The sequence below is a fragment of the Amblyomma maculatum genome, chromosome 1, assembly GCF_055883805.1.
Source record: "Amblyomma maculatum isolate TAMU_Amacu chromosome 1, ASM5588380v1, whole genome shotgun sequence".
Taxonomy (NCBI): domain Eukaryota; kingdom Metazoa; phylum Arthropoda; class Arachnida; order Ixodida; family Ixodidae; genus Amblyomma; species Amblyomma maculatum.
Genome location: NC_139344.1, coordinates 114,392,016 through 114,412,800, shown reverse-complemented (window position 1 = coordinate 114,412,800; position 20,785 = coordinate 114,392,016). Strand labels below are relative to the sequence as shown.

At 46.5% G+C, this 20,785-nt stretch overlaps 1 protein-coding gene across 2 annotated transcripts in view; it reads right to left on the bottom strand.

Annotated features, from left to right (window-relative positions):
* The window catches only part of tyn (trynity), a 62,859-nt gene that overhangs the window by 16,616 nt on the left and 25,458 nt on the right, over window positions 1-20,785 (bottom strand). For both annotated transcript variants that reach the window (XM_084588831.1, XM_084588832.1), the window contains 2 exons: window positions 15,974-16,208; window positions 14,619-14,753 (listed from right to left, as the gene is read on the bottom strand). In XM_084588831.1, coding sequence (XP_084444957.1) covers window positions 14,619-14,753; window positions 15,974-16,208 — 370 coding nt within the window. The remainder of the gene's footprint in view (window positions 1-14,618; window positions 14,754-15,973; window positions 16,209-20,785) is intronic.

Below are 20,785 nucleotides of genomic sequence, written 5' to 3'. Positions count from 1 at the left end.
AAGCAAGACAATTTTTTTTCAGCTAGAATTTTAAATGATGATGTAGTCTAATGGTAAACCCAACGTAAACACTACCAAGCACACATTGGCAGAGATCACCACTCAGGGAGAGGATGAAATGCAGAGCTTGAAGATAAATCAAACAGGGTGCTGGACCAAGTTTTTTTCGTATTCAGTTGCAGCTTCAAAGCGGTTTTTCCCGCCTATTCGAACTGGCTCACGTGGGTTCTAGAAAACAAAAAGAAAAAGAAATTGAACCTAGCTGTTTTTTTTTCTAATCAATCAATCATCATCATCATCATCCTGATTATACCCACTGCAGGGCGAAGGCCTCTCCCATATTTCTCCACTTGATTAGATTTGATATCTCGGCCAATTCGATCTGGTCTGTTGGATTGGAAGCTTTCATACTCTGGCGTTTTCTTAATCAAATCTTTTGTCTCCTTAGACAGCTTGCTGGTATCCTCTCTAACTATCCTACCGCCTACTTCTACCGTGCACTCAGTAATGATATCTCTGAAATTATTGTTCCTTGCCTCTAGGGTAATGTCCATCCTCAGTTAGAGCTGAATACCTATTATGTAGCGAGATCCTGAACTCTTCTGCCCTCCCCCTCACCGCTAATTCGTTGATGGGTTTCTTTCTTACTAATCTGTTGCGTTCCTTCTTCAGATTTAGGCTAATTCGGGACCACACCATCCTGTGGTCACTGCATCGCACTTTCCCGATTACCTCTACATCCTGTACAATGGCGGGGGTTGAACACATTATGAAGTCGATTTCATTTTTAGTCTCTCCCTTAGGACTTTTCCATGTCCATTTCCGGTTCTTCCGTTTGCTGAAGAAGGTATTCATGATTTGTAAGTTATTGCGCTCTGCAAACTCAACTAGTAACTCCCCCCTGCTATTCCTAGAACCAATGCCATAGTCACCTACTGCCTTGTCTCCTGCTTGTTTTTTCCCTACCTTGGCATTGAAGTCACTCATTAGTACAGTAAACTGCGTCTTTACTTTTCGCATTGCCGATTCTACATCTTCATAGAAGCTTTCAACTGCCTGGTCATCATAACTACAGTAGGTGCATAGGCCTGTACAACCTTCAGTTTATACCGCTTGTTAAGCCTAATTACGATGCCTGCAACCCTCTCGTTAATACTATAGAATTCATCTATATTGCCCGCTATATACTTATTGACAAGGAAACCTACTCCTAGTTGTCGCCTCTCTGGTAAACCTCGATAACACAGTACATGCCCATCCTTCAGTACAGTATATGCCTCGTTCGGCCTCCTAAACTCACTAAGCCCTATTACATCCCATTTCATGCCCTCCAATTCCTCTAACAGCACTGCTAAACTAGCTTCACTAGCTAGGGTTCTAGCATTAAACGTTGCCAGGGTCAGTTTCCAATGGCGGCCTGTCCAGCGGAGCCAGGCTTTCTTAGCACCCCCTGCTGCGTCACAGGTCTGACCGCCGCCGTGGTCAGTTGTCCCGCAGCCGCTGGTGACTGAGGGCCGGGGTTTTATGGAGCTTATCATAGGAGGTTGTGGCCAATTACTGCACCAGGGTGGCCAACTCCTGTTCTGGTGAGGGAGTGCGTTGCCGGAGGTGTTCACCGGCATCAGGTCGCACCCCAAACCTGTGTATGCAATTCCACCGACACGCGGATTTTTTTTTTCATCCGGTGGAGAATCGCGCGGCACCGGGATTTGAACCCCGGTCCTCTTGCATGCGAGGCGGATGTTCTACCGCTACGCCACCGCTGCACTTTCTAAATTCATTTTTTTGTTATTGAGTATTGATTTTCTAATCAATACTCAATAACAAAAAGTTAATTTGTTTCACGCGAGATTTTTCAACTTGGCTCGCTTAAATCTACTCTGCGCGGCAAATGCAACATCATAAAATCCATATGTGCTTCAATATTTGGTTGGCTTCCTTTGCTTTTTGCGTATAACAAGCATGAGCTGTGGTTTTCTCTATTTTTTAGACTGGTTGCCTTCTGCGTTCTACTTTATTTAAAAACAGCTTTCTAAAACGCCTGAATGAGTATAAGACATGCATCAGAACACTGCTCAATAATAGAAGCGGAAGTTAGACGCCGCAAGTGTAATATGTCCCAGAAAGGTGATTTTTTTTTTCTTGAAGCCAAAATATAATTTTTCTTTGCTCAAAGACAAACGCTGGAGACGTACTGATTTAAAACTGTATTTTCCTTGGTCCTATGCGCGTGTCAACCAGTGACGTTCCATTCTGAGGAGCTTTTCGTTTTCCATTCTAAAATTCGGTCAGAACGGAAAAGAGAAGCTTCAGGAGTTTTCAGGAAAATTTAAGCATTAGCACGAAAGTTCAAATTTTCTTATAGAAAAGTTGTTTCCAAATGAAGGTAAAGACCCCGAACAGCTCAAGGCGCAAACAATATTGATAATAAAAAATAACCCGGAAAAAGCAGAGAATCACGGAAGCGATATCAAAGTTCTCCTTACGGCCGCCATCGCACCTTCTCAAAATATTTCGACGATTGCTATCATCGCTAGTGCACAAAGGCTGTCCGCGTCCCATCAGTGCAAGGCTTGAGGACACAATTAAATCTCAATTTATTTAGTAAAAAAGGTTTTTTTTTACGTTATGAACATTCTGGAAACATTCAGAAAACGTTTTCACATTACTTAGTTTCGAAGTTTTAATCAGTTTTATAACCCCTGCCACCACTCAAGGGAAAGCTTCACTACTCTAGGTAGACCCATGCTTCTCGTGTCTGATAATCTGACCTTCAAGTGACCTTGACAAATGCGGCACCTCTCCTTTTTTATAAACCAATTTACAATCGAAACGAAAGCTTCACTACATTAGGTAAGCCAGTCTTCGCGCGGCACTATTTCTGACCTTCGAGTGACCTTGACCTAATTAAGTGTGGGTGTCCACGATTTCATGGTGTCCGCCCAAAAGTTTACTGCGCCTTTCTTCCTCCAAAACGTAACTTAAACGGAGAGGAAGCCCTGTGTTGTTCGATGTCAGCGCACGTTAAAGGCCCCCAGGTGGCCGAAATTACTCCGTAGCCCTCCATTACGGGGTCTCTCGCTCTTTCCGCTTTCATTCCCACCTTCCTCCTCTCCCTCAAGTCTGACAGATACTGCGCCTTTCCTTTCTTATAAAAACAGTTTACAATTTACAAGAAAAAACATCTACACCTACAGCTGATTACGTGTAGGTGTCCACCATTTGAAGGCGTCCACCCAAAAGTATAAGGCGCCTCCTTTCCCCATAACGTAACTTAAAGAAAACTTATGAAAAAAAAAACGCGGATTGTAAAGGCGGTGTTACAGAGGATATCACTGCAACGCTCCCCTGCTTCCACTTTATCGCTAGGTTCAAGTCACGCTTAACCCCATAATTTTATGGCTGTCTCTGAAGTTGGTACTTCCATTCAAATATGTGGGACGTTTGCCCAGTTTTGTATTTGACGTTAGCTCCTGCCCTTCGTTTGGTTTCGTACATTCTGTACCTCGGAACTATAAAGTGAGGTAAAGGAAAGGTCGCTGATGCCCTAATTGATCGCCTACAGAATCAGAATTGGTATGAAAATGCCACCAAATTATACGCGGCGGGACTATTGAAAACGAAGCCAGCCCCACTTGCTATTCGAGCATCATTCCCTATAGTGTCGAACAGCTGGCGCGGATACAAGAGTGTGTAAACACTGGCCCAAGGTGCTACGTACACCAAGAAAGCCTTACAAATGACATTTTGAACGAAGTGAAAACTGTGTACAATAGCTGTTATCTGTGCTCAGTTGAACTGTTGCTGAAGCATCTGCACTGGTGAATCAAAAAATGGAAATTAGTTTCAAAGCGCCCGCACGACATTCCATATCGAACGAGGTATACGTATACGCTTACCTATTGTATATACCGTGCATGATGTTTTAGCTAACTCTGAGATTGGAAGCAGAAGTACCTGGTGTAGGCTAGCTGTAGTACCAGTCTACAATACCTGAAGATTTTGCAATGCCAGCGACCTCCAAAGCCTAGATAAGAATCTGTACCATTTGGCTGGCACAACGAAATATGAGTCACAACGAAAAATATGAGCAGTTACAAGAACAAAAGGAGAGTCCATTCAGTCTTGAGGGGGCCTGAGCTATGAACGTGGTCCACTTTAGGAGTGTGTTGTTGATTTCCATATCGGGGCTTCGATTACTATTCAAACAACGATAACGCTTTTCTCCATGGATGCTTTATATAAAATATACAATCGCTTGCAGTGGATCACCCACGATACATGCAGTCAATGCGAAATATTTGACAGAACAGCTCATTGTTGGAGCCGGTGTAATCAACATTCATGTTCTGTTGTTTATTTTTTGCCTTTGTTTCGCTTGCTTCCTCAGTATTAACTACATTACATTTTCTCCAGCTCATTGTATAGTCAGCGTGTACACCTGCAGAGTTTCCTCGTTTATCACTTCAATAGTTAATTAAATTTTCACTGTTGGCAAGGCATCCAATACGTGTTTTTTTTTTTTTTTAACAATAAACAGGTGAGAAAAAAATTCTACCTCTACTTACGCTTGAAATAATAGTTTGATACGCTTTAAAAATCTTCTGTCAGGTGAAATAATTGTTATTCGAAGCGCTGAAAATTTCCCCCTTCTCTTTATTGTTTCGCACTCCACGCAGAGAATTGATTAAACTACTAATTCGACTGCTGCGCTCCTACAAAACAAGGTTAAATATACGATACCTAAATTTGCGATTGACATAAAATGTTTTGTTAAAAAAATTGTGCTGAATTTTGTAATGTAATTGCCACACACTTATTTCTCCCCGGCTCTGTGCTTGCAACGGATGCGTGGCTTTGCAGGTCTGGTTGCGGTGCTTGCGAAGCATGCAACTAAGTGGTTTCTTACCGCTGGTGTCTGCACTGTTCTCCCAGGAATGGTACAAAGTTAGCTTGCCTGTCTCAAAATGTGCCGGTTGCGAAGTGTTCGTCTTGCACACTAGTTCTCTGTCATTGCTGTTTAGTAGATTTAATACCCCGCTGCATCCCAGTTTTGTCGGTCCGACGTTCTCTCGTACCGCGTGCGATCAGCACCTTCTTGCACCGTTGTGACACGCTTCTCGTTTCTTTCGAAGCGCTTGGCGATATATGTAATTCAGGTCACGGCATTGCGAAGAAGCGATGCACCTCTGCACATTGTGACAGTGTTGACTTACAACCGGTGCCACACTACATTTTTTATCGCTGAACTTTCAAACGTGAGCCCTTGTGAATGAAAGCTGCTTTACGTATGGCCGCTGATATAGGTATATTAGTTAGTGCTGGCTGAGTCGTAAATTTTGTTGCTGTACTTTTATTATTGTATTTGTATGGTTGATGCAGTAAATCACGAATATATATCAGCCATACATGTCGGGCACAATAATGCGAATTTGGCGGCTACTCCAGCGTTTTGTACGTCGTATCTTACTGTATTCGGCGGCAAAGTACTTGGGAAAAAATGTTTAGTAAGAATTATGCTGAGTCTGGCCCCTTTGAAAGAGTTTCTGGCTTGCTTAAATACAACAAGGGGTCCAGAAAAATGCCACTTAATAATTCGCGTTAGTTACATACGTAAGCGTGTCGCCATTCAACGTCATGGTTTTTACTGGATCCCCAGCACCCTGGGGCGCTGAGGAGTCCATAGGCGTCTATGAAAGCTTCGTTTCCAGGGTACATAGACCTTTACAATGACGCAAAGCCAAGTAGTAGTGCTAATGGGCGCTGATGGCGCAGGAGTGGACAAGGTATTTACTTATAGGCAACTCACAACAAAGTTGCGAAAGCGTAGGTCAGTCGGTCCTCACGCTTTTGGGCGTATCTACAGAGATGAGTTCCCATTGGAGAAGCCAGCATTTTCTATAACTAAGAAAGGCGTCTCAGCTGCGTGGCTTCCAGCCTAGGACGAGAGCGGGAAAGCGGACACGTTTGCAGTGCTGGGAGGATCTGCAGCAGCGCACAATATACGGTGGCAAGACCCATCGCACCCCATCGGTTGCGGCCGTCTCTAAAATCAAGCGGCGAATCGGCAACAGCGGGGCCATGAGACACTAGCCGCCAGAACCGCAGCTTGAGCGCTTTGCAGATTCACCCTATGGGCGGCCAAACTGAAAAGAACAAAACAAAAAGGGGAGAAGTGGAAGGAGGATTCTCAGGCGGAAAGCGGAGGCTGGTGCGCCCGAGGCGGAAGAGCAGCACCCAGCGGCGAACAATTGGCGACGTTAGGGTCGGCGGGTTTCACCTTTCTCCGGCGGGGGCGCCTTAGAGCCGGCTGCAGAATGGCCAGGAGCGTCTCGGATGCGCGTCGGTTTCCTGAGGCTTCTCTCGAAGCGGCCGCGCCGCGCCACTGCCCTCCAATGTGATGTCGGTCAAGCGCGTAAACGGCCGGCCTTTGTCGACTGCTTCCGTATGCAGCCGCTCTCGTTCAGAGCGTCATGATGGATGGTCGGCCGACTCGTAGCGGTTTGCTACGCAGAAGCCTGCCCTACCACGCTAGCGCACACACGCGCGCGGCTCGGACTGCGCGCATTGTCCACGGCGCCGGCCTCTGGACAGCGACAAAGCAATCGAACGGTACTCTTTCTTTCGCCGCGCTTGGGGGCCGGCCTGTTCCGGTCGGTGCGCTTTGCTGATCGCGGCGTCTCCGGTGGCCGCGGCTCGCGAGGCAACACGCGAAACCCACGCACAGCGACGCCTCACTCGCTTATCCCGCGCCGGACGTGAGCCGCCACCGGCCCGACGTGATTACGCATAATCAAGACGAAGCACTGGCGTTGTGGTGGCCCGCCGCTGTGTCCCTGTGGCCGAGACGTGCTTCGCAAGGCGGCCACCGGCGGCGAGACTGCCGCAGGCTTTCCCGGGCGTTCGTCGTGTTGGAGCGACTCCGACGCTCCGTCAGTGCGAGCACCCGTTTCTAATTTGCCCATGTTAACGTCTTCGCTTTTGCAGCCATGCATCAGGCGACAGTAGTAGTATATAGGCTCAGTGCGCAGAGTGGTCTTCGATCTGGTTTAAGAAAATACATAACCGTTACGTCGAGCGTGTGCTCGTCAATTTCAAGCTGACCCAGAGTGTCAACACTGGCGCCTTGAAGAGAAAATCGCTAATGTGCTCCCTGTGGCACGCCTTTCCTTTTGTAATAAAAGAAACGAAATATTATTGCCTGCATCAATATCGATGCATGCATGCAAAACACGACACACGTGAGTGTGCTTTTTGAAAAAGGAATCCTCTATAAGCTTTCATCTTGAATTTCGGATCCGTTTGGTCCTCTGGCATTGGTTGGTCGACGAAGCCTCCGCTTTCAAGCATCAGTGGCGACAGTGTCACTGGCTCATCAGCGACCGCACTTCTGTTCAGAATTAGCTTCATGAAGAAGCCAGGTAGGCGAATAGGAATGGCTACCATTTACGGAGGGACCCCCATCTTGTAACTTCTCTGACTGGCTGCTCGCTGCTTTCGTCTGATGCCGTCATTCTGACCTCCGGCCAAGGGAACATTCCAAGTTATGGAATACGGCCCCAATGTGTTGATGTGCAGTTAAGCTGAAACATCATGATGCGATGCTTCTTGGCGATGACAGTCGTTGCCGCTAGTACGCCTACACGAAGTGACGGGACTCAACGATAGAGGGGTGCGTTTTTACTGTTAACTCTGTTACCGCCGGCTCGCCGTTCGATCAACCACCAGGAACGTATAGCCATGCTAGTATCCACTTTATAAGACTGAACAGCATGTAGTAGTACATAAAAGCCCTAATGAAAATGTTCGTAATGCTTTGCCTTTCTAAGGGACATAACTCAGTGGTGCAAGACTGCAGGCGCCGAGACTTGCAAAAGGTGGATTCTCCAGCACATTTCGATAATAACCAAATCTAGCCACAACAGCCATTCTTGTCCTGCATTATCCTACTAAGCTTTCACTGAATTATCTCGATGCGCTCATTTGCACGGCTCAGACGAAGCCAGAGTCTGCAGGTTCTTCACTCAAACTGCACTAGGAAAACAAACTTCACTCGCAAAAAGGTCAGAAGTTACCTACCTCCAGCGTTCTGCGATTGGCTGCCTCACGAGGCGCCTCCGGGTGATAGGCGAAATTTTCTACAAACACAGAGCCTGAGCGAAGCGACAAGCGGCAGTTCTTTGGCGCGCTTCGCTTTGTTACTCAACATATTGTACCTACAGTAGTGGGCAGAATAATACGGACCACGCTTCTACATGCATACTCTTCTGTCGCGTTGAGTAACTGAAATGTTTACTGTCCTTACGTGCAAGGGCAAAAGTGGCCAATACTTGTATTTTGCGACATGCATCTATTAGCCCTCGAAACCTGCATTTCTGGCTGTGGTAAAAAAAAAAAGAGGGGGGGGGGGGGGGGCAGAACGCATTGACAACCACATTTAGAACTGAAGGCTGTAGCGTGTGGGGATCCCTCTGTGTGAAAGCTTTTACTGCTTCACCTTATCGAACCATTCACTGTGCTCTTCTCACCTCACCCGGTGATTTCTCATCCCCTCTCTTTGCTGGCGCGCAGCTGGCGGTTTGCAAGGTGGAGACGCCCACCCTCGTCGTGTACCTTCATGATACCAGTTGCGTCGGTAACTCCACTGTTTAGCTTTATTGCTGCTAGATCCATCTGTGTATACATGATGTTGGGATGGAGCACTCGTTTTGCGAAACAACGAGCCTAAGTTGGATCCATACCTTCCACTAAAAAAGGAGTGCAACATACTAAAATTTTGAATAGTGACTCGAATACCCCCTAGTCGGTTGTCCGACCATTCGAATAGTGCATCTGAAAAGTTATTCAAAGCGAAATTAATATGCGCTAAACTTCTCGAATATTTTCTCTATAATTCACGCAAGTTTGGAATGGGGTCTGCCGGAGCATTTTTCTTCCATGACTGTTCGAAAAATATAGGGAAACACTTGAGCGCCGCTTTAAGAGGCCTGCGATCCTCTCTAATTATAAACATCCTCATTAGCATACAGTCGTAAGATATCACTTGGCATGGAAGGCACCACGAAAAACACAAGAAATTGCCTGTGGTGCGCAAGACGACTGCCAGCTGTATATGCAACTGGTTCTCCAGGGACATCTCAAATATTTAATTTTTTAACCCTTTGTCCAAGTTAGCTGGGACAATATATATATATATATATATATATATATATATATATATATATATATATATATATATATATATATATATATATATATATATATATATATATATATATATACGGTGGCGGTGGCGTAGCGGTAGAACATCCGCCTCGCATGCAAGAGGACCGGGGTTCAAATCACGGTGCCGCGCAATTCTCCACCGGATGACAAAAAAAAAAATAATCCGCGTGTCGATGGAATTGCATATACAGGTTTGGGGTGCGACCTAATGCCGGTAAACACCTCCGGCAACGCACTCCCTCACCAGAACAGGAGTTGGCCACCCTGGTGCAGTAATTGGCCACAACCTCCTATGATAAGCTCCATAAAACCCCGGCCCTCAGTCACCAGCGGCTGCGGAACAACTGACCACGGCGGCGGTCAGACCTGTGACGCAGCAGGGGGTGCTAAGAAAGCCTGGCTCCGCTGGACAGGCCGCCATTGGAAACTGACCCTGGCAACGTTTAATGCTAGAACCCTTGCTAGTGAAGCTAGTTTAGCAGTGCTGTTAGAGGAACTAGAGGGCATGAAATGGGATGTCATAGGGCTTAGTGAGGTTAGGAGGCCGAATGAGGCATATACTGTACTGAAGGATGGGCATGTACTGTGTTATCGAGGTTTACCAGAGAGGCGACAACTAGGGGTAGGTTTCCTTGTCAATAAGTATATAGCGGGTAATATTGATGAATTCTATAGTATTAATGAGAGGGTTGCAGGCATCGTAATTAGGCCTAATTAGCGGTATAAACTGAAGGTTGTACAGGCCTATGCACCTACATGTAGTTATGATGACCAGGCAGTTGAAAGCTTCCATGAAGATGTAGAATCGGCAATGCGAAAAGCAAAGACGCAGTATACTGTACTAATGGGCGACTTAAATGCCAAGGTAGAGAAAAAACAGGCGGGAGACAAGGCAGTAGGTGACTATGGCATTGGTTCTAGGAATAGCAGGGGGGAGTTACTAGTTGAGTTTGCAGAGCGCAATAACTTACGAATCATGAATACCTTCTTCAGCAAACGGAAGAACCGGAAATGGACATGGAAAAGTCCTAACGGAGAGACTAAAAATGAAATCGACTTCATAATGTGTTCAACCCCCGCCATTGTGCAGGATGTAGAGGTAATCGGGAAAGTTCGATGTAGTGACCACAGGATGGTGAGGTCCCGAATTAGCCTAAATCTGAAGAAGGAACGCAATAGATTGGTAAGAAAGAAACCCATCAACGAGTTAGCGGTGAGGGGGAGGGCAGAAGAGTTCAGGATCTCGCTAAAGAATAGGTATTCAGCTCTAACTGAGGATGGCGACATTACCCTAGAGGCAATGAACAATAATTTCAGAGATATCATTACTGAGTGCGCGGTAGAAGTAGGCGGTAGGATAGTTAGAGAGGATACCGGCAAGCTGTCTAAGGAGACGAAAGATTTGATTAAGAAACGGCAGAGTATGAAAGCTTCCAATCCAACAGACCAGATCGAATTGGCCGAGATATCAAAGCTAATCAATAAGCGCAAGGTGACCGATATAAGGAAGTATAACATGGAGAAAATTGAGCATGCTGTAAAGAACGGGGGAAGCCTTAAAGCGGTAAAGAAGAAATTGGGCATAGGCAAAAACCAGATGTATGCGATAAGGGACAAGGCGGGCAACGTCATCACTAATATGGACAAGATAGTCAAAGTAGCCGAGGAGTTCTATACAGATCTCTACAGTAGCCAAAGTAGTCAGGACCGTAATGAGATTGGCGGTAGGGAAAAACAGTCAGACATTCCACCAGTGACGAAGGACGAGGTCAAGAAAGCACTAGAAACTATGAAAAGGGGGAAATCAGCTGGAGAGGATCAGATAACTACAGATTTGCTGAAGGACGGGGGGGGATATCGTGCTAGAAAAACTGGCCACCCTGTATACGCAGTGCCTGGTGTCGTCGACGGTACCGGAAGCATGGAAGAATGCAAACATTATCCTCATTCACAAGAAAGGGGACTCTAAGGACCTTAAAAATTACAGACCAATCAGCTTACTGTCTGTTACGTATAAGGTATTTACTAAGGTAATCGCTAATAGAATCAGCACAACCTTAGACTGCAATCAAGCAAAGGATCAAGCAGGGTTTCGGAAACGGTACTCTACTATCGATCATATCCATACCATCAATCAGGTGACAGAAAAATGCTCGGAATATAACCAGCCCTTATACATAGCGTTCATTGATTACGAAAAAGCATTTGACTCAGTTGAAACCTCGGCGGTGATGGAGGCATTGCGAAATCAGGGGGTAGACGAGCCGTACGTGAAAGTGCTGAAAGATATATATAGTGGCTGCACAGCAACCATAGTTCTACATAAAGAAAGCAACAAAATTCCCATAAAGAAAGGTGTTAGGCAAGGAGACACAATCTCCCCAGTACTATTCACAGCTTTTTTAGAGGAAGTATTCAGAGACTTGGAATGGGAGCAGTTAGGGATAAGGGTAGATGGAGAATACCTCAGTAATCTTCGATTTGCTGATGACATTGCCTTGCTAAGCAACTCGGGGGATGAACTGCAAATAATGATTGAGGACCTAGACAGAAAAAGTAGAAAGGTAGGCTTGAAAATCAATATGCAGAAGACTAAGGTAATGTTCAACAGCCTCGGGAAGGAACAGCAGTTTACATTAGGTAGCGAAATACTGGAAATAGTAGGCGAATATGTCTACTTAGGACAGATAGTAACCGCAGATCCGGACCATGAAAAGGAAATATCAAGAAGAATAAGATTGGGATGGAGCGCATTTGGCAAGCACTCGCAGATTATGACTAGCAGCTTACCGGTATCGCTCAAGAGGAAAGTATACAACAGTTGCATCTTGCCTGTACTCACCTATGGGGCTGAAACGTGGAGGCTAACCATATATATATATATATATATATATATATATATATATATATATATATATAAACCCTTGTTTGTTTCAAGGCGTACAAGCGTTCCTTGCGGGGTATATTCGCTAACGTGTCCAGCACACTTACCAAAGGCCAAGGCAATAAATTCCGCTTGAAGATCTTCTAAAGCCAAATGGATTACTTTATGAAGTTAAATCATTTTGGGACATGCGGTGGCCTTCAATTGACATTTAATGTCTTGTTTTATTCACTTTCGCTCAACGCGTGACGTCGCGTTTCACGAAGCGTTATGGGGTATTTGAAATTCCCGCGCAAGTAACGTGGCAGTGACGTCATGGCCATGTCAATCAATCAGGATTTTTGCGAAACACAAGAGTCCGACTGGACAACGCTGGGTCTTCCGCAGAACGGGAGTCAAGGCTATCGCTTTAAACCAGGTTCCACTCCGACGCAACGTGCCATTCTACAGCAATCGGTATGCGAGCGATAAATGCGGTTCAGCGTCGTTACCGTGTATATTCGTGGGACAACGTTAATGGTCATGATATAAACAGCGCAAATAACATGGGAAAGTGACGCATGACGAGGGCACAGCGCTCGTCCTGTGTTTCTTTCCAATGTTATTTGCTATTTGCGCTGTTTACATCATGAATATATACCAACTAGAACAACTCGACGTGTTTAAGCTGGATGTTACGGCAGGACTCAGGCAAGTTCAGAAAACCTTAGTCCAAGCTAGCTGGGACACCCGGTTTAAGTTCGCCATTGAGATGGGAAGGCGAGATCAGAATCCAGCCGTCCAGGACCCTTGCATCCCGAGTTAGACATGCTGCTTCTACGTTAGGCTGTCAAGTTCTTACTGCTTGTTGAAATCCTGGCTTCAGGTTCACGTCGCTCTGCAGCAACTAGGTCCACCACGGTCCGCCTCATAAGCGTAATTCTGGCAGACGGTGGCGAGAAGACAGGGACAATGTCATTTACACCTACCATCTACCAGGATAAACTACACCAAACAAGTGCTTTCGCACGGTATATTAGATTAAGCCACGTTAAACATCGTGCATTTGTTTTTCCCTCCTCAGACGTATACCTGCCGCCCGCATCGCCCACCTCATGTTCCGAGGTGTGGATCGAGCTTATTATTTTTCCGCATCAATGGAAAAAAAGGTAACTTTTCTACACATCTAACTTGACCCTTAATGGAGTTGGTGTTGAGTGTTTTAACAGCCGTGGTTAAAACTCCGCATAATTTATAGCACCTAAACGAAGCACCACCGGTGATAGGTACTTCAATACTTGCACAGTTGCTCGTTTTGTACGAATATTCGCAAAGGTAGCGGCTATTGCAACAAACATTCGATTTTATCACTAGTCGATTCATATTCGACTCGACAGCTACACTATTCATTTTCGATGCAGTAGCAAAGCAACACAATTCCCTTAATAACAAACCATTTTTTTTTTTTTCACAGGTAGTTTAATTTACTTCATTAAATGGCAGAGTGCACGTTTGGCGTGCACCGTGAGGGGTGTGACGTCACAGACCCTCTAAGCAATTGGAAATTATCGTCCCACGGACGCTGGGCTTTTCTTCGAAAGGGAAGTCTAACGCAATGTGTACTTTAGTCACAGAATGTTGTACGGCTTCGCGGAGGCTAAATTGTCCCAATAATTTAACTTCCGTCTCTTATTTCTTCTGCTTAGCTTTTTAATATAATATACTCGCATTTATCGCATTTGCGCTACATTGCTCCCAGTTGCTTATTAATGCGTTCGCATCGAAAAACCCATTATCGAAAAAATTGCCCGCTATTGGCATATGAAGCCTCAGACTGCAAGAGAAAATGGAAAAAGAGAAATCATTTCTCCCCTTTCAGGGGAGAGAAGGAGGGAGAGGGAAAGTGACGCAGAAGGATCTCGCTATTTCTGTACGCTGTAGGTAAAAACTGCTTGCGCTCATTATTATAATTATTATTGCTTGATGGATGAATTGATTACTGCGCAAAAGCAAAAGCGGCTGTAGAAGGGGCAAAAGGATATTGAAGGTGCAAATTGTCAACAGCGCTGCTGGCACCTAGCTAGGAAATCGCTGAGGTGGCTCGAAAATTTGACAACTATTCACCAGAGCAATATTGGCGTTGGGGTTGACTATATGGGTTCACGCATCATTGATTTGATCCTTCTTTTATCCATCTGCCAAAATCTGAGTAATGGCAGAAAATAATTTTGGCTATATAGCGGAAGTAAACTCCCGAATAAAATAGGAGAGATAGGAAGGAGGGGAAGAGCGGGGGGCAGGAGAGAGAGGGGGCAGATCCTGTATAATCCTGTCTCAACAAAGTGCGCAACGTTTGCTTCTCCCAACCAATTCTGCCGGTCTTATCTCGGGCGCAGCGTGTAATAGGCCGCAGTAACGCCATCCCAGGAGGCGCCCTCTGTGCGTGCGTGCTTTACACGCTCCTTTTGGACGTGCTAAACAAGCTCGTCGGAAGAGCGCCACTAATTGCCGGTCAGATGGCAGAGCTCACCGTCGTAGCAGACGCCGTACGCGTCGCACGAAGGGTCAGGAGAGTCAGCGAAGACGGGCGACTTGGTTGACGTCCTCGTTTCGCTTGGCGGGCTCTTCAGCGAGCTGGGCTTGGCCGTGTACTGCCTCGTGCTGTCTGCGGGCAACACGCAAAGGGGGACATGCATCGCGTCAGTCGGGGAGCACATAAAGCAGCCACTTCTTGCCTCGCCGGGGTCAGCAGCGACGCTATACGCACTTGAATGCGCCATAAAGAAACTGGTGCTAGGCGCTTTTATTCTCTTTTGTCTTTTGCAACGCTTGTCTGCGCGTAACTAAAGATTGAAAAGCGCTGGTGGTTAGTTTAGCTTTGCAGCCCCAGCTGTGACGAAACATGGCAAGTTGTGAGCGGCCACTGGCAGAGCATGGGAAAGAGCATGGCGCAGAGCCATGGGGCTGAGGGGCTGAGCCATGGGGCAGAGCCATGGGGTAGAGGGCAGAGCCGCGTGGCTTAATTTAGACATCTTTAAAGTCTGCCTTTTGCATTGTATCGAAAACAGTAGTACACTGCACCAGCTGATGGTGCAAGCCCCTCAGTTCCTGCGTTGGCATGCATAAATGTATAATTAATTTTATTAATTTTACAGAAGTCTGTGCTTGTTTTTCACAAAGTAAGAAAAATACTTCTACCCGCCAATTAGTGATGGCATTCTCACGGCAGTACAGTAATTCTGTGAACGAATGTTTAAACAGTGATTCAACATGAGCACAGAATGCCGGTATCGGTGTCTTCAAGCAAGGGGCCAAGGTAAAAATACTTCTCTTTCACTTGACCACGCGACAGTGATCCAACGAAATGCGCTCTGCTCAACGACTGGCGATGTTCAATCGAACAATATATGCTTCCAACTGCCTAGTTGGAATCATGTTGTTTCTTCAACGCTTCGCCTACCAATGTATACTTCTACAAGCCCGCGAACAGCTGAACAGGAGGCGCGCATTTTGGAGCAAGTTCGATATTTGCAGGCAAACTAGTTCCATAACATTTCCTCATAACTTTCATTTCTCGCTCAAAAATATGGTCTTCCGCGCATATGCAAATAGCAAGACTCTCGTTAATTCGAGCTCACTTAATCCGAAGTTCCAGTTTACTATAGATGACGCATTGTTCTCATCAGCATCACTGGTAATAAAAGGCTCTCCTTGATTCGAGCGAATTTTCGACCGTATTCAATTTTTACTTATCGAGAGTCGGCTGCGCATTCCATTTGCTTATCGCTGATTTCAGCAACGGACCGAAGTTGCTTATTGGCCGGACCCCCAGGCCCGCACATGTATCACGGACCCTTTCGATCCCGCCTAAGAACCGGCGCTCACTGGTGCATCGGGACTCCAGGTAGATGCCCTTGGTTTCGCCGGAGTCGAGCAACGGCAGCGGCGGGCTGGAGCCTGCGAAGGTGGCTGCCCCGTCCGGCAGCATAAGGTGGTCGACGTGGAAGACGGAACACGAGCCCTGCAGCGTGCCGTCCTGGCTGGGCTTGTACAGAACCGAGCGGCAAACGAAGTCGTTGTCCACCGTGCAGGCACGTAGGCACTCCGACTTGCTGTTAACCTGCGGTCGCCAAAGCGAAGTCAACGGAGAGGAGGGAAATGAACGGTCGACTTTCATTTGGGTAGGAAAGTGTGCAGTATACTCTTTACCGGGTACATCTGGAGCTTTCAAATATACCCTGACAGCAGCGAAATTATAGCTTCGTGAGAGAGATTGTTAATTAGGTCGCATTACTGAGATGTGTACGAGGAAGACGCAAGAAAGCGATCGACGGGAGAAAGCGGTTTGTTTGTCTGGTTCCTATTTTGCAGCCTCTCCTTCGAGCCCTCCAGCATTATAACAATTCGAGCAAGCAGATTCTGGTGTACATAAATGTGACTTGCTGCACGTGCAAGCCGTCCTTCATTAACATTTTACCCGTATACGATGAACTATCAAGTAAAGTCAATAGCCACTAAAGCTGAGAAAATCATAGGATAATTTTTGATTATTTTATTTTGATTCTGATCGTTGGGAAATTAATAGTTTACCTGAAAGACAATTGTAAAGTAGAAGAAACATAATCACATGCCACTGGGGAGGGGGGGGGGGGGGGTCCCAACCCCTGACCTCCCCATGTCCGCCTGCGGTGGTCTACTCTCAAAATTGGGTTACGTGCCTCATAACTACACCCGAAAGTTAGAAGACATTACAGCCACCGCTGTAGCTCTGTTGGCTCAGCAACGCACGCGACATGCGGAGGTTAGGGGGTTCGGACTCCACCACTGGCATGTGGTTACTTGTTCTCCTACTTTCTACTCAACCTTCAGGTTAAAAAACGTTTACACCAATTACGCATTGATCAGCTCAGAAACAAAAACAAAATGCGAAAATTCTATGCTTTCCTTGGTTCCATTGACTGTTTGCTTCATATGTGTGCTATCGCAAGCTCCTCATTTGCTTATCCTTGCTTACTGTACAAAGGGGACAACTCTTAGCCGCATAGCGCGGCACCGGTTCGCCTTTAAACTCTGAATGACTGTCGCGTGTAGGCGCTTATCTTTACTTATGGCGATACCTCCCGATGCTCTAAATAAGCGTCTGCGTTGGCCAAGGTAACCGTCGCACTGTGCGCACTTCTTTTACACGGCACAAATCGGCTTTCGCCATACGAACGGCTTTTTTTTTTTTTTTTTTTCAATGCAGAAGTAGTGCATAAAAACAATGAGTATTATTGTCCTTTTCCACGCTAAAGGGGAACGCATTTCTAGTTTTGAAACAGCTTCAAGAGCGAATTGGCTTTTTTTTTTTGCTTAGTCACCTTCCCGACTGTCCACTCAATTTTCTAGAATAATAAGTAGAACTTAGTTACAATTTACATTTGACAGAATTTGATGCGCATATTTATGGCTCGAGTCATAGACGATCATTGAGATGTTCCGCCAAAATCACTGCACTTTACTTTTCCTCCCCTTTTAGGGTCAGACGGACCTCTCTGTGTCCATCCGGATCACAGTGAGCGGCTCAGCAGAAATCAGCTAGAAGGCCAAAATCCCTTCGGCGAGTACCAGTCAGAGCCATCCGCGAATCGAAGGCCTGGTGCCGTGCTGCGTACCGTGTATATTTGGATAAACCGGCAGGACAAAACACGTTTCCGAGTCCGGGCACTTCCAGCACGTTATCCGCAGCGACGACCGTTCCCACATTGTTAATCAAGGAGAGGTGCACGACTTGAATTGTACACTATCGGTGGCCCGTTGCGCATTACAATGGGCAGCTGGCGACGACAGCGGTTTTTGCGGTCGCCGACAGGCCTGCGCTATTAGACGCGTAGACCTGTGTACAACTATAGCGAGCGCGAGCGTCAGCCGTTCTAACGCGGGAGAAGAAAGTGCCTCTCGAGAGTGCAAAGTGGTGGGAAGGGGTTGTTGCGTAGCTGGCGTCGTATCAAAACGTTGGAGCGAAGCAATTACAACGCGTGGCGATGTCGCTGCACGAGAGGTGAGGGGAAGAAAGCGACAAGTGGTGTCGAAGCGACGCCTCCTCTTTCCGCAGGAAAGTGCGCACCGTTATTTCACGCTCTCGCTTGACCTAAACGCCGGTCGCGGCGTTGATCGGTTCAGCCGGCGTGCCTAGTCGCCGTCTTTGTGCGCGCTCCCTGAAAGAGGTGTGCGGTGAACTGAATCGGCGCGAGACGCCGCCGGTGGCGAGAAGCGTTCTTGTCCAGCCGCCCCTGACGGTCAAGATCGTCCGTTGTCCCGCAGACGACGGCGTCCGATCCGGAAACACATGTGCCTACACTCGCTGGACACCGAGGCGCGACGCGACCGAGTCTGCTTCTGCGTTCATTTCAGCCAACCTGCGTAGTTACCGCAGACGGTACGCACTCGAACCTGAGGCGACGAAAGAGGCACTGAATACCAGCGTTCTTGGACGCACCATACTCGCATGCACCTGGTCTGGAGAGAGTGGCACTAGTGTTCGCGGGACGACGTTCGTCGGGAGCTTATCCCGCATTTGCCTTAATTTTACATTGATCACTCGTTCATGGCTCAGAAGCTGGTTGTGGGCAGTGCGATATGATGTGGCAGAAAACGACGAATAATTCTTACCCCGATGACCTGCTCGCTGACGTCGCTTGGCCTTGCACGCAAGGACGCGTGCAGGTCCGCTTCTGATTCTCAAATACTGGATCGTCATCCCTGTTTTAGCCTACTTCCCAGGAACTTCCGCCGACACATAGAAAGCCCCCATAGAGCAAGGGACATGCTCTACTATGAGTTTAATATTCTCCTTCTAAATGATCCGCCTTGCCCGTGGCCATTCAAAAAATGTCTACATCGTATTGCTGCACTAACTGCTTGATAGCGACCAAAGCAGAGAATATAAAAAGAAATGCGTCCCAAGTTATCCCTTCTTTATAAATATGCTGTTAACGCGAAAAACTGTTACAGCAAGTATACCCGCGATAGGAAATTAATGAATTTAATTAGAAAGGCTACAGTATGGATTTTATGACAGCAATTTTATATATACAGGGCCTACTGAAAAAAAAAATTACCAATAGTCGCTAAAGATCGAGAAATTGAGAGTGCTATAAATTTGCGACATTATGCCTTGCAACAACCATGGCGAGGAACAAACATGCAGGCGTTCAGACAGGAAGTTGTCCAAGCGCCTGAAATGAAGGTTAGGCCTCAACTTTTACTTTTACTCCCTTAAGAGAAGCAGTTATGCTGTAGTTGTATAAAGATCGTAACCTAGCGCGCTGCGAGGAAAAGATGTTTTTATCTATTAGCCAAATATTCGAGAGCTTTTCTTGCCCAAATTGTGGCGTCATTTTTTCGAACAGTTGCCATCTTGCAATCTCGGGAAGCAAGCTAATAATTTTGTGACGTTTACAGCATTTTTAAATCCAATACCTTATAAAAAAAAAATAGAATCCTGCTTCATTCTGCCACTGATCTTTGTTTTTATTTAAACGCGGCAGAGTTCACAAAATCTGCGCGGTAGCTGCTTGATGTCGATACACACGTCAAAAACTTGCTTCTTCACCACATATATCTTGATGTGGAGAGCTAAGGCTTCATCAATTACATGTATTTGTACTAACAGTCCTTAAAGCACCGGCAGCATACTGCATCTCAAAATTCGCCGACACGAACCTGGAAGCTATACTGCTGGCATCAGCCAAATCAGGGGCGACACGATAAAAACCGTTTGCCCGCTAAATTAGTTTGGCGGGGGTCCTGGCTTGCCGATTTATCACGCAATGTGTCATAGTTCAATGAAACTTGGTGCTGGGTGCTTGGTGACTCATCCGTTGTAACTGAAGGTAGCTTGAAAAGGACGACCACAGAGCAAAAGACTGCATGACACAAAGAACGTTCTTCGTGTCGTAGCACCTTTTGCCCTGTTTTGGTCTTTTTCGCGCTACCTTCAATTACAAGGCCGAGCTGCTGCAAGGGCCAGAGTCAAGTGTCGAGCCAGTCACGAGCTATATTTAAGTGCGTGATGCTTTGACAACTAGGTGCCACCGGAGTTACCGCTTTAGCACCACATAATTGCAGTATCGCGAGCACAGGGCAGGGCCGCGTTATATACTCGGCGCGTTACCTACGTTTCTGACACAGCGTCGCAGTACTAACCGGTCTCCTCACAGTACAATTACTTGGAAGGACCTAATTACGAGCTGTGCGTATGCGCGTCGCCTTTTGTCTACGCTTCGTTGCAACTGCTTACGAGTGAATGCACTGGCCCAGCCTCGTTAAAAGCTTGCTTAGCTCACAGCCATGGAATGCTAAGCGGTATTCGTGGCAGGCACCCCAAAATTCCGGAAGTGTGGGGGTGAAACTTTCCGGCTTTCCAGATCCGAGACTTTGACCTCGCGACTTGGAAATCTTTCGCTAAGGTTGTAAGGTGGTGCCTGTTATACAGGCGCTGTTCTGCGGCATTCTAACGCTTTTGGTATAAATTCCAAGCCTAGCCGAAATAAAAATGCTCCGAACGGCATATGCCATAAAATACCCAGGTGCGTTTTTAACTTGAAAACACTTAAAATTGCTCCGTCGGGGTGATTTAGTGGTTAGGGAGCTCGACTGTTCAAACAAAGGGGGCAGGATCGAATCCCGGCCGCGGCGGCCGCTTTTCGGCAGAGG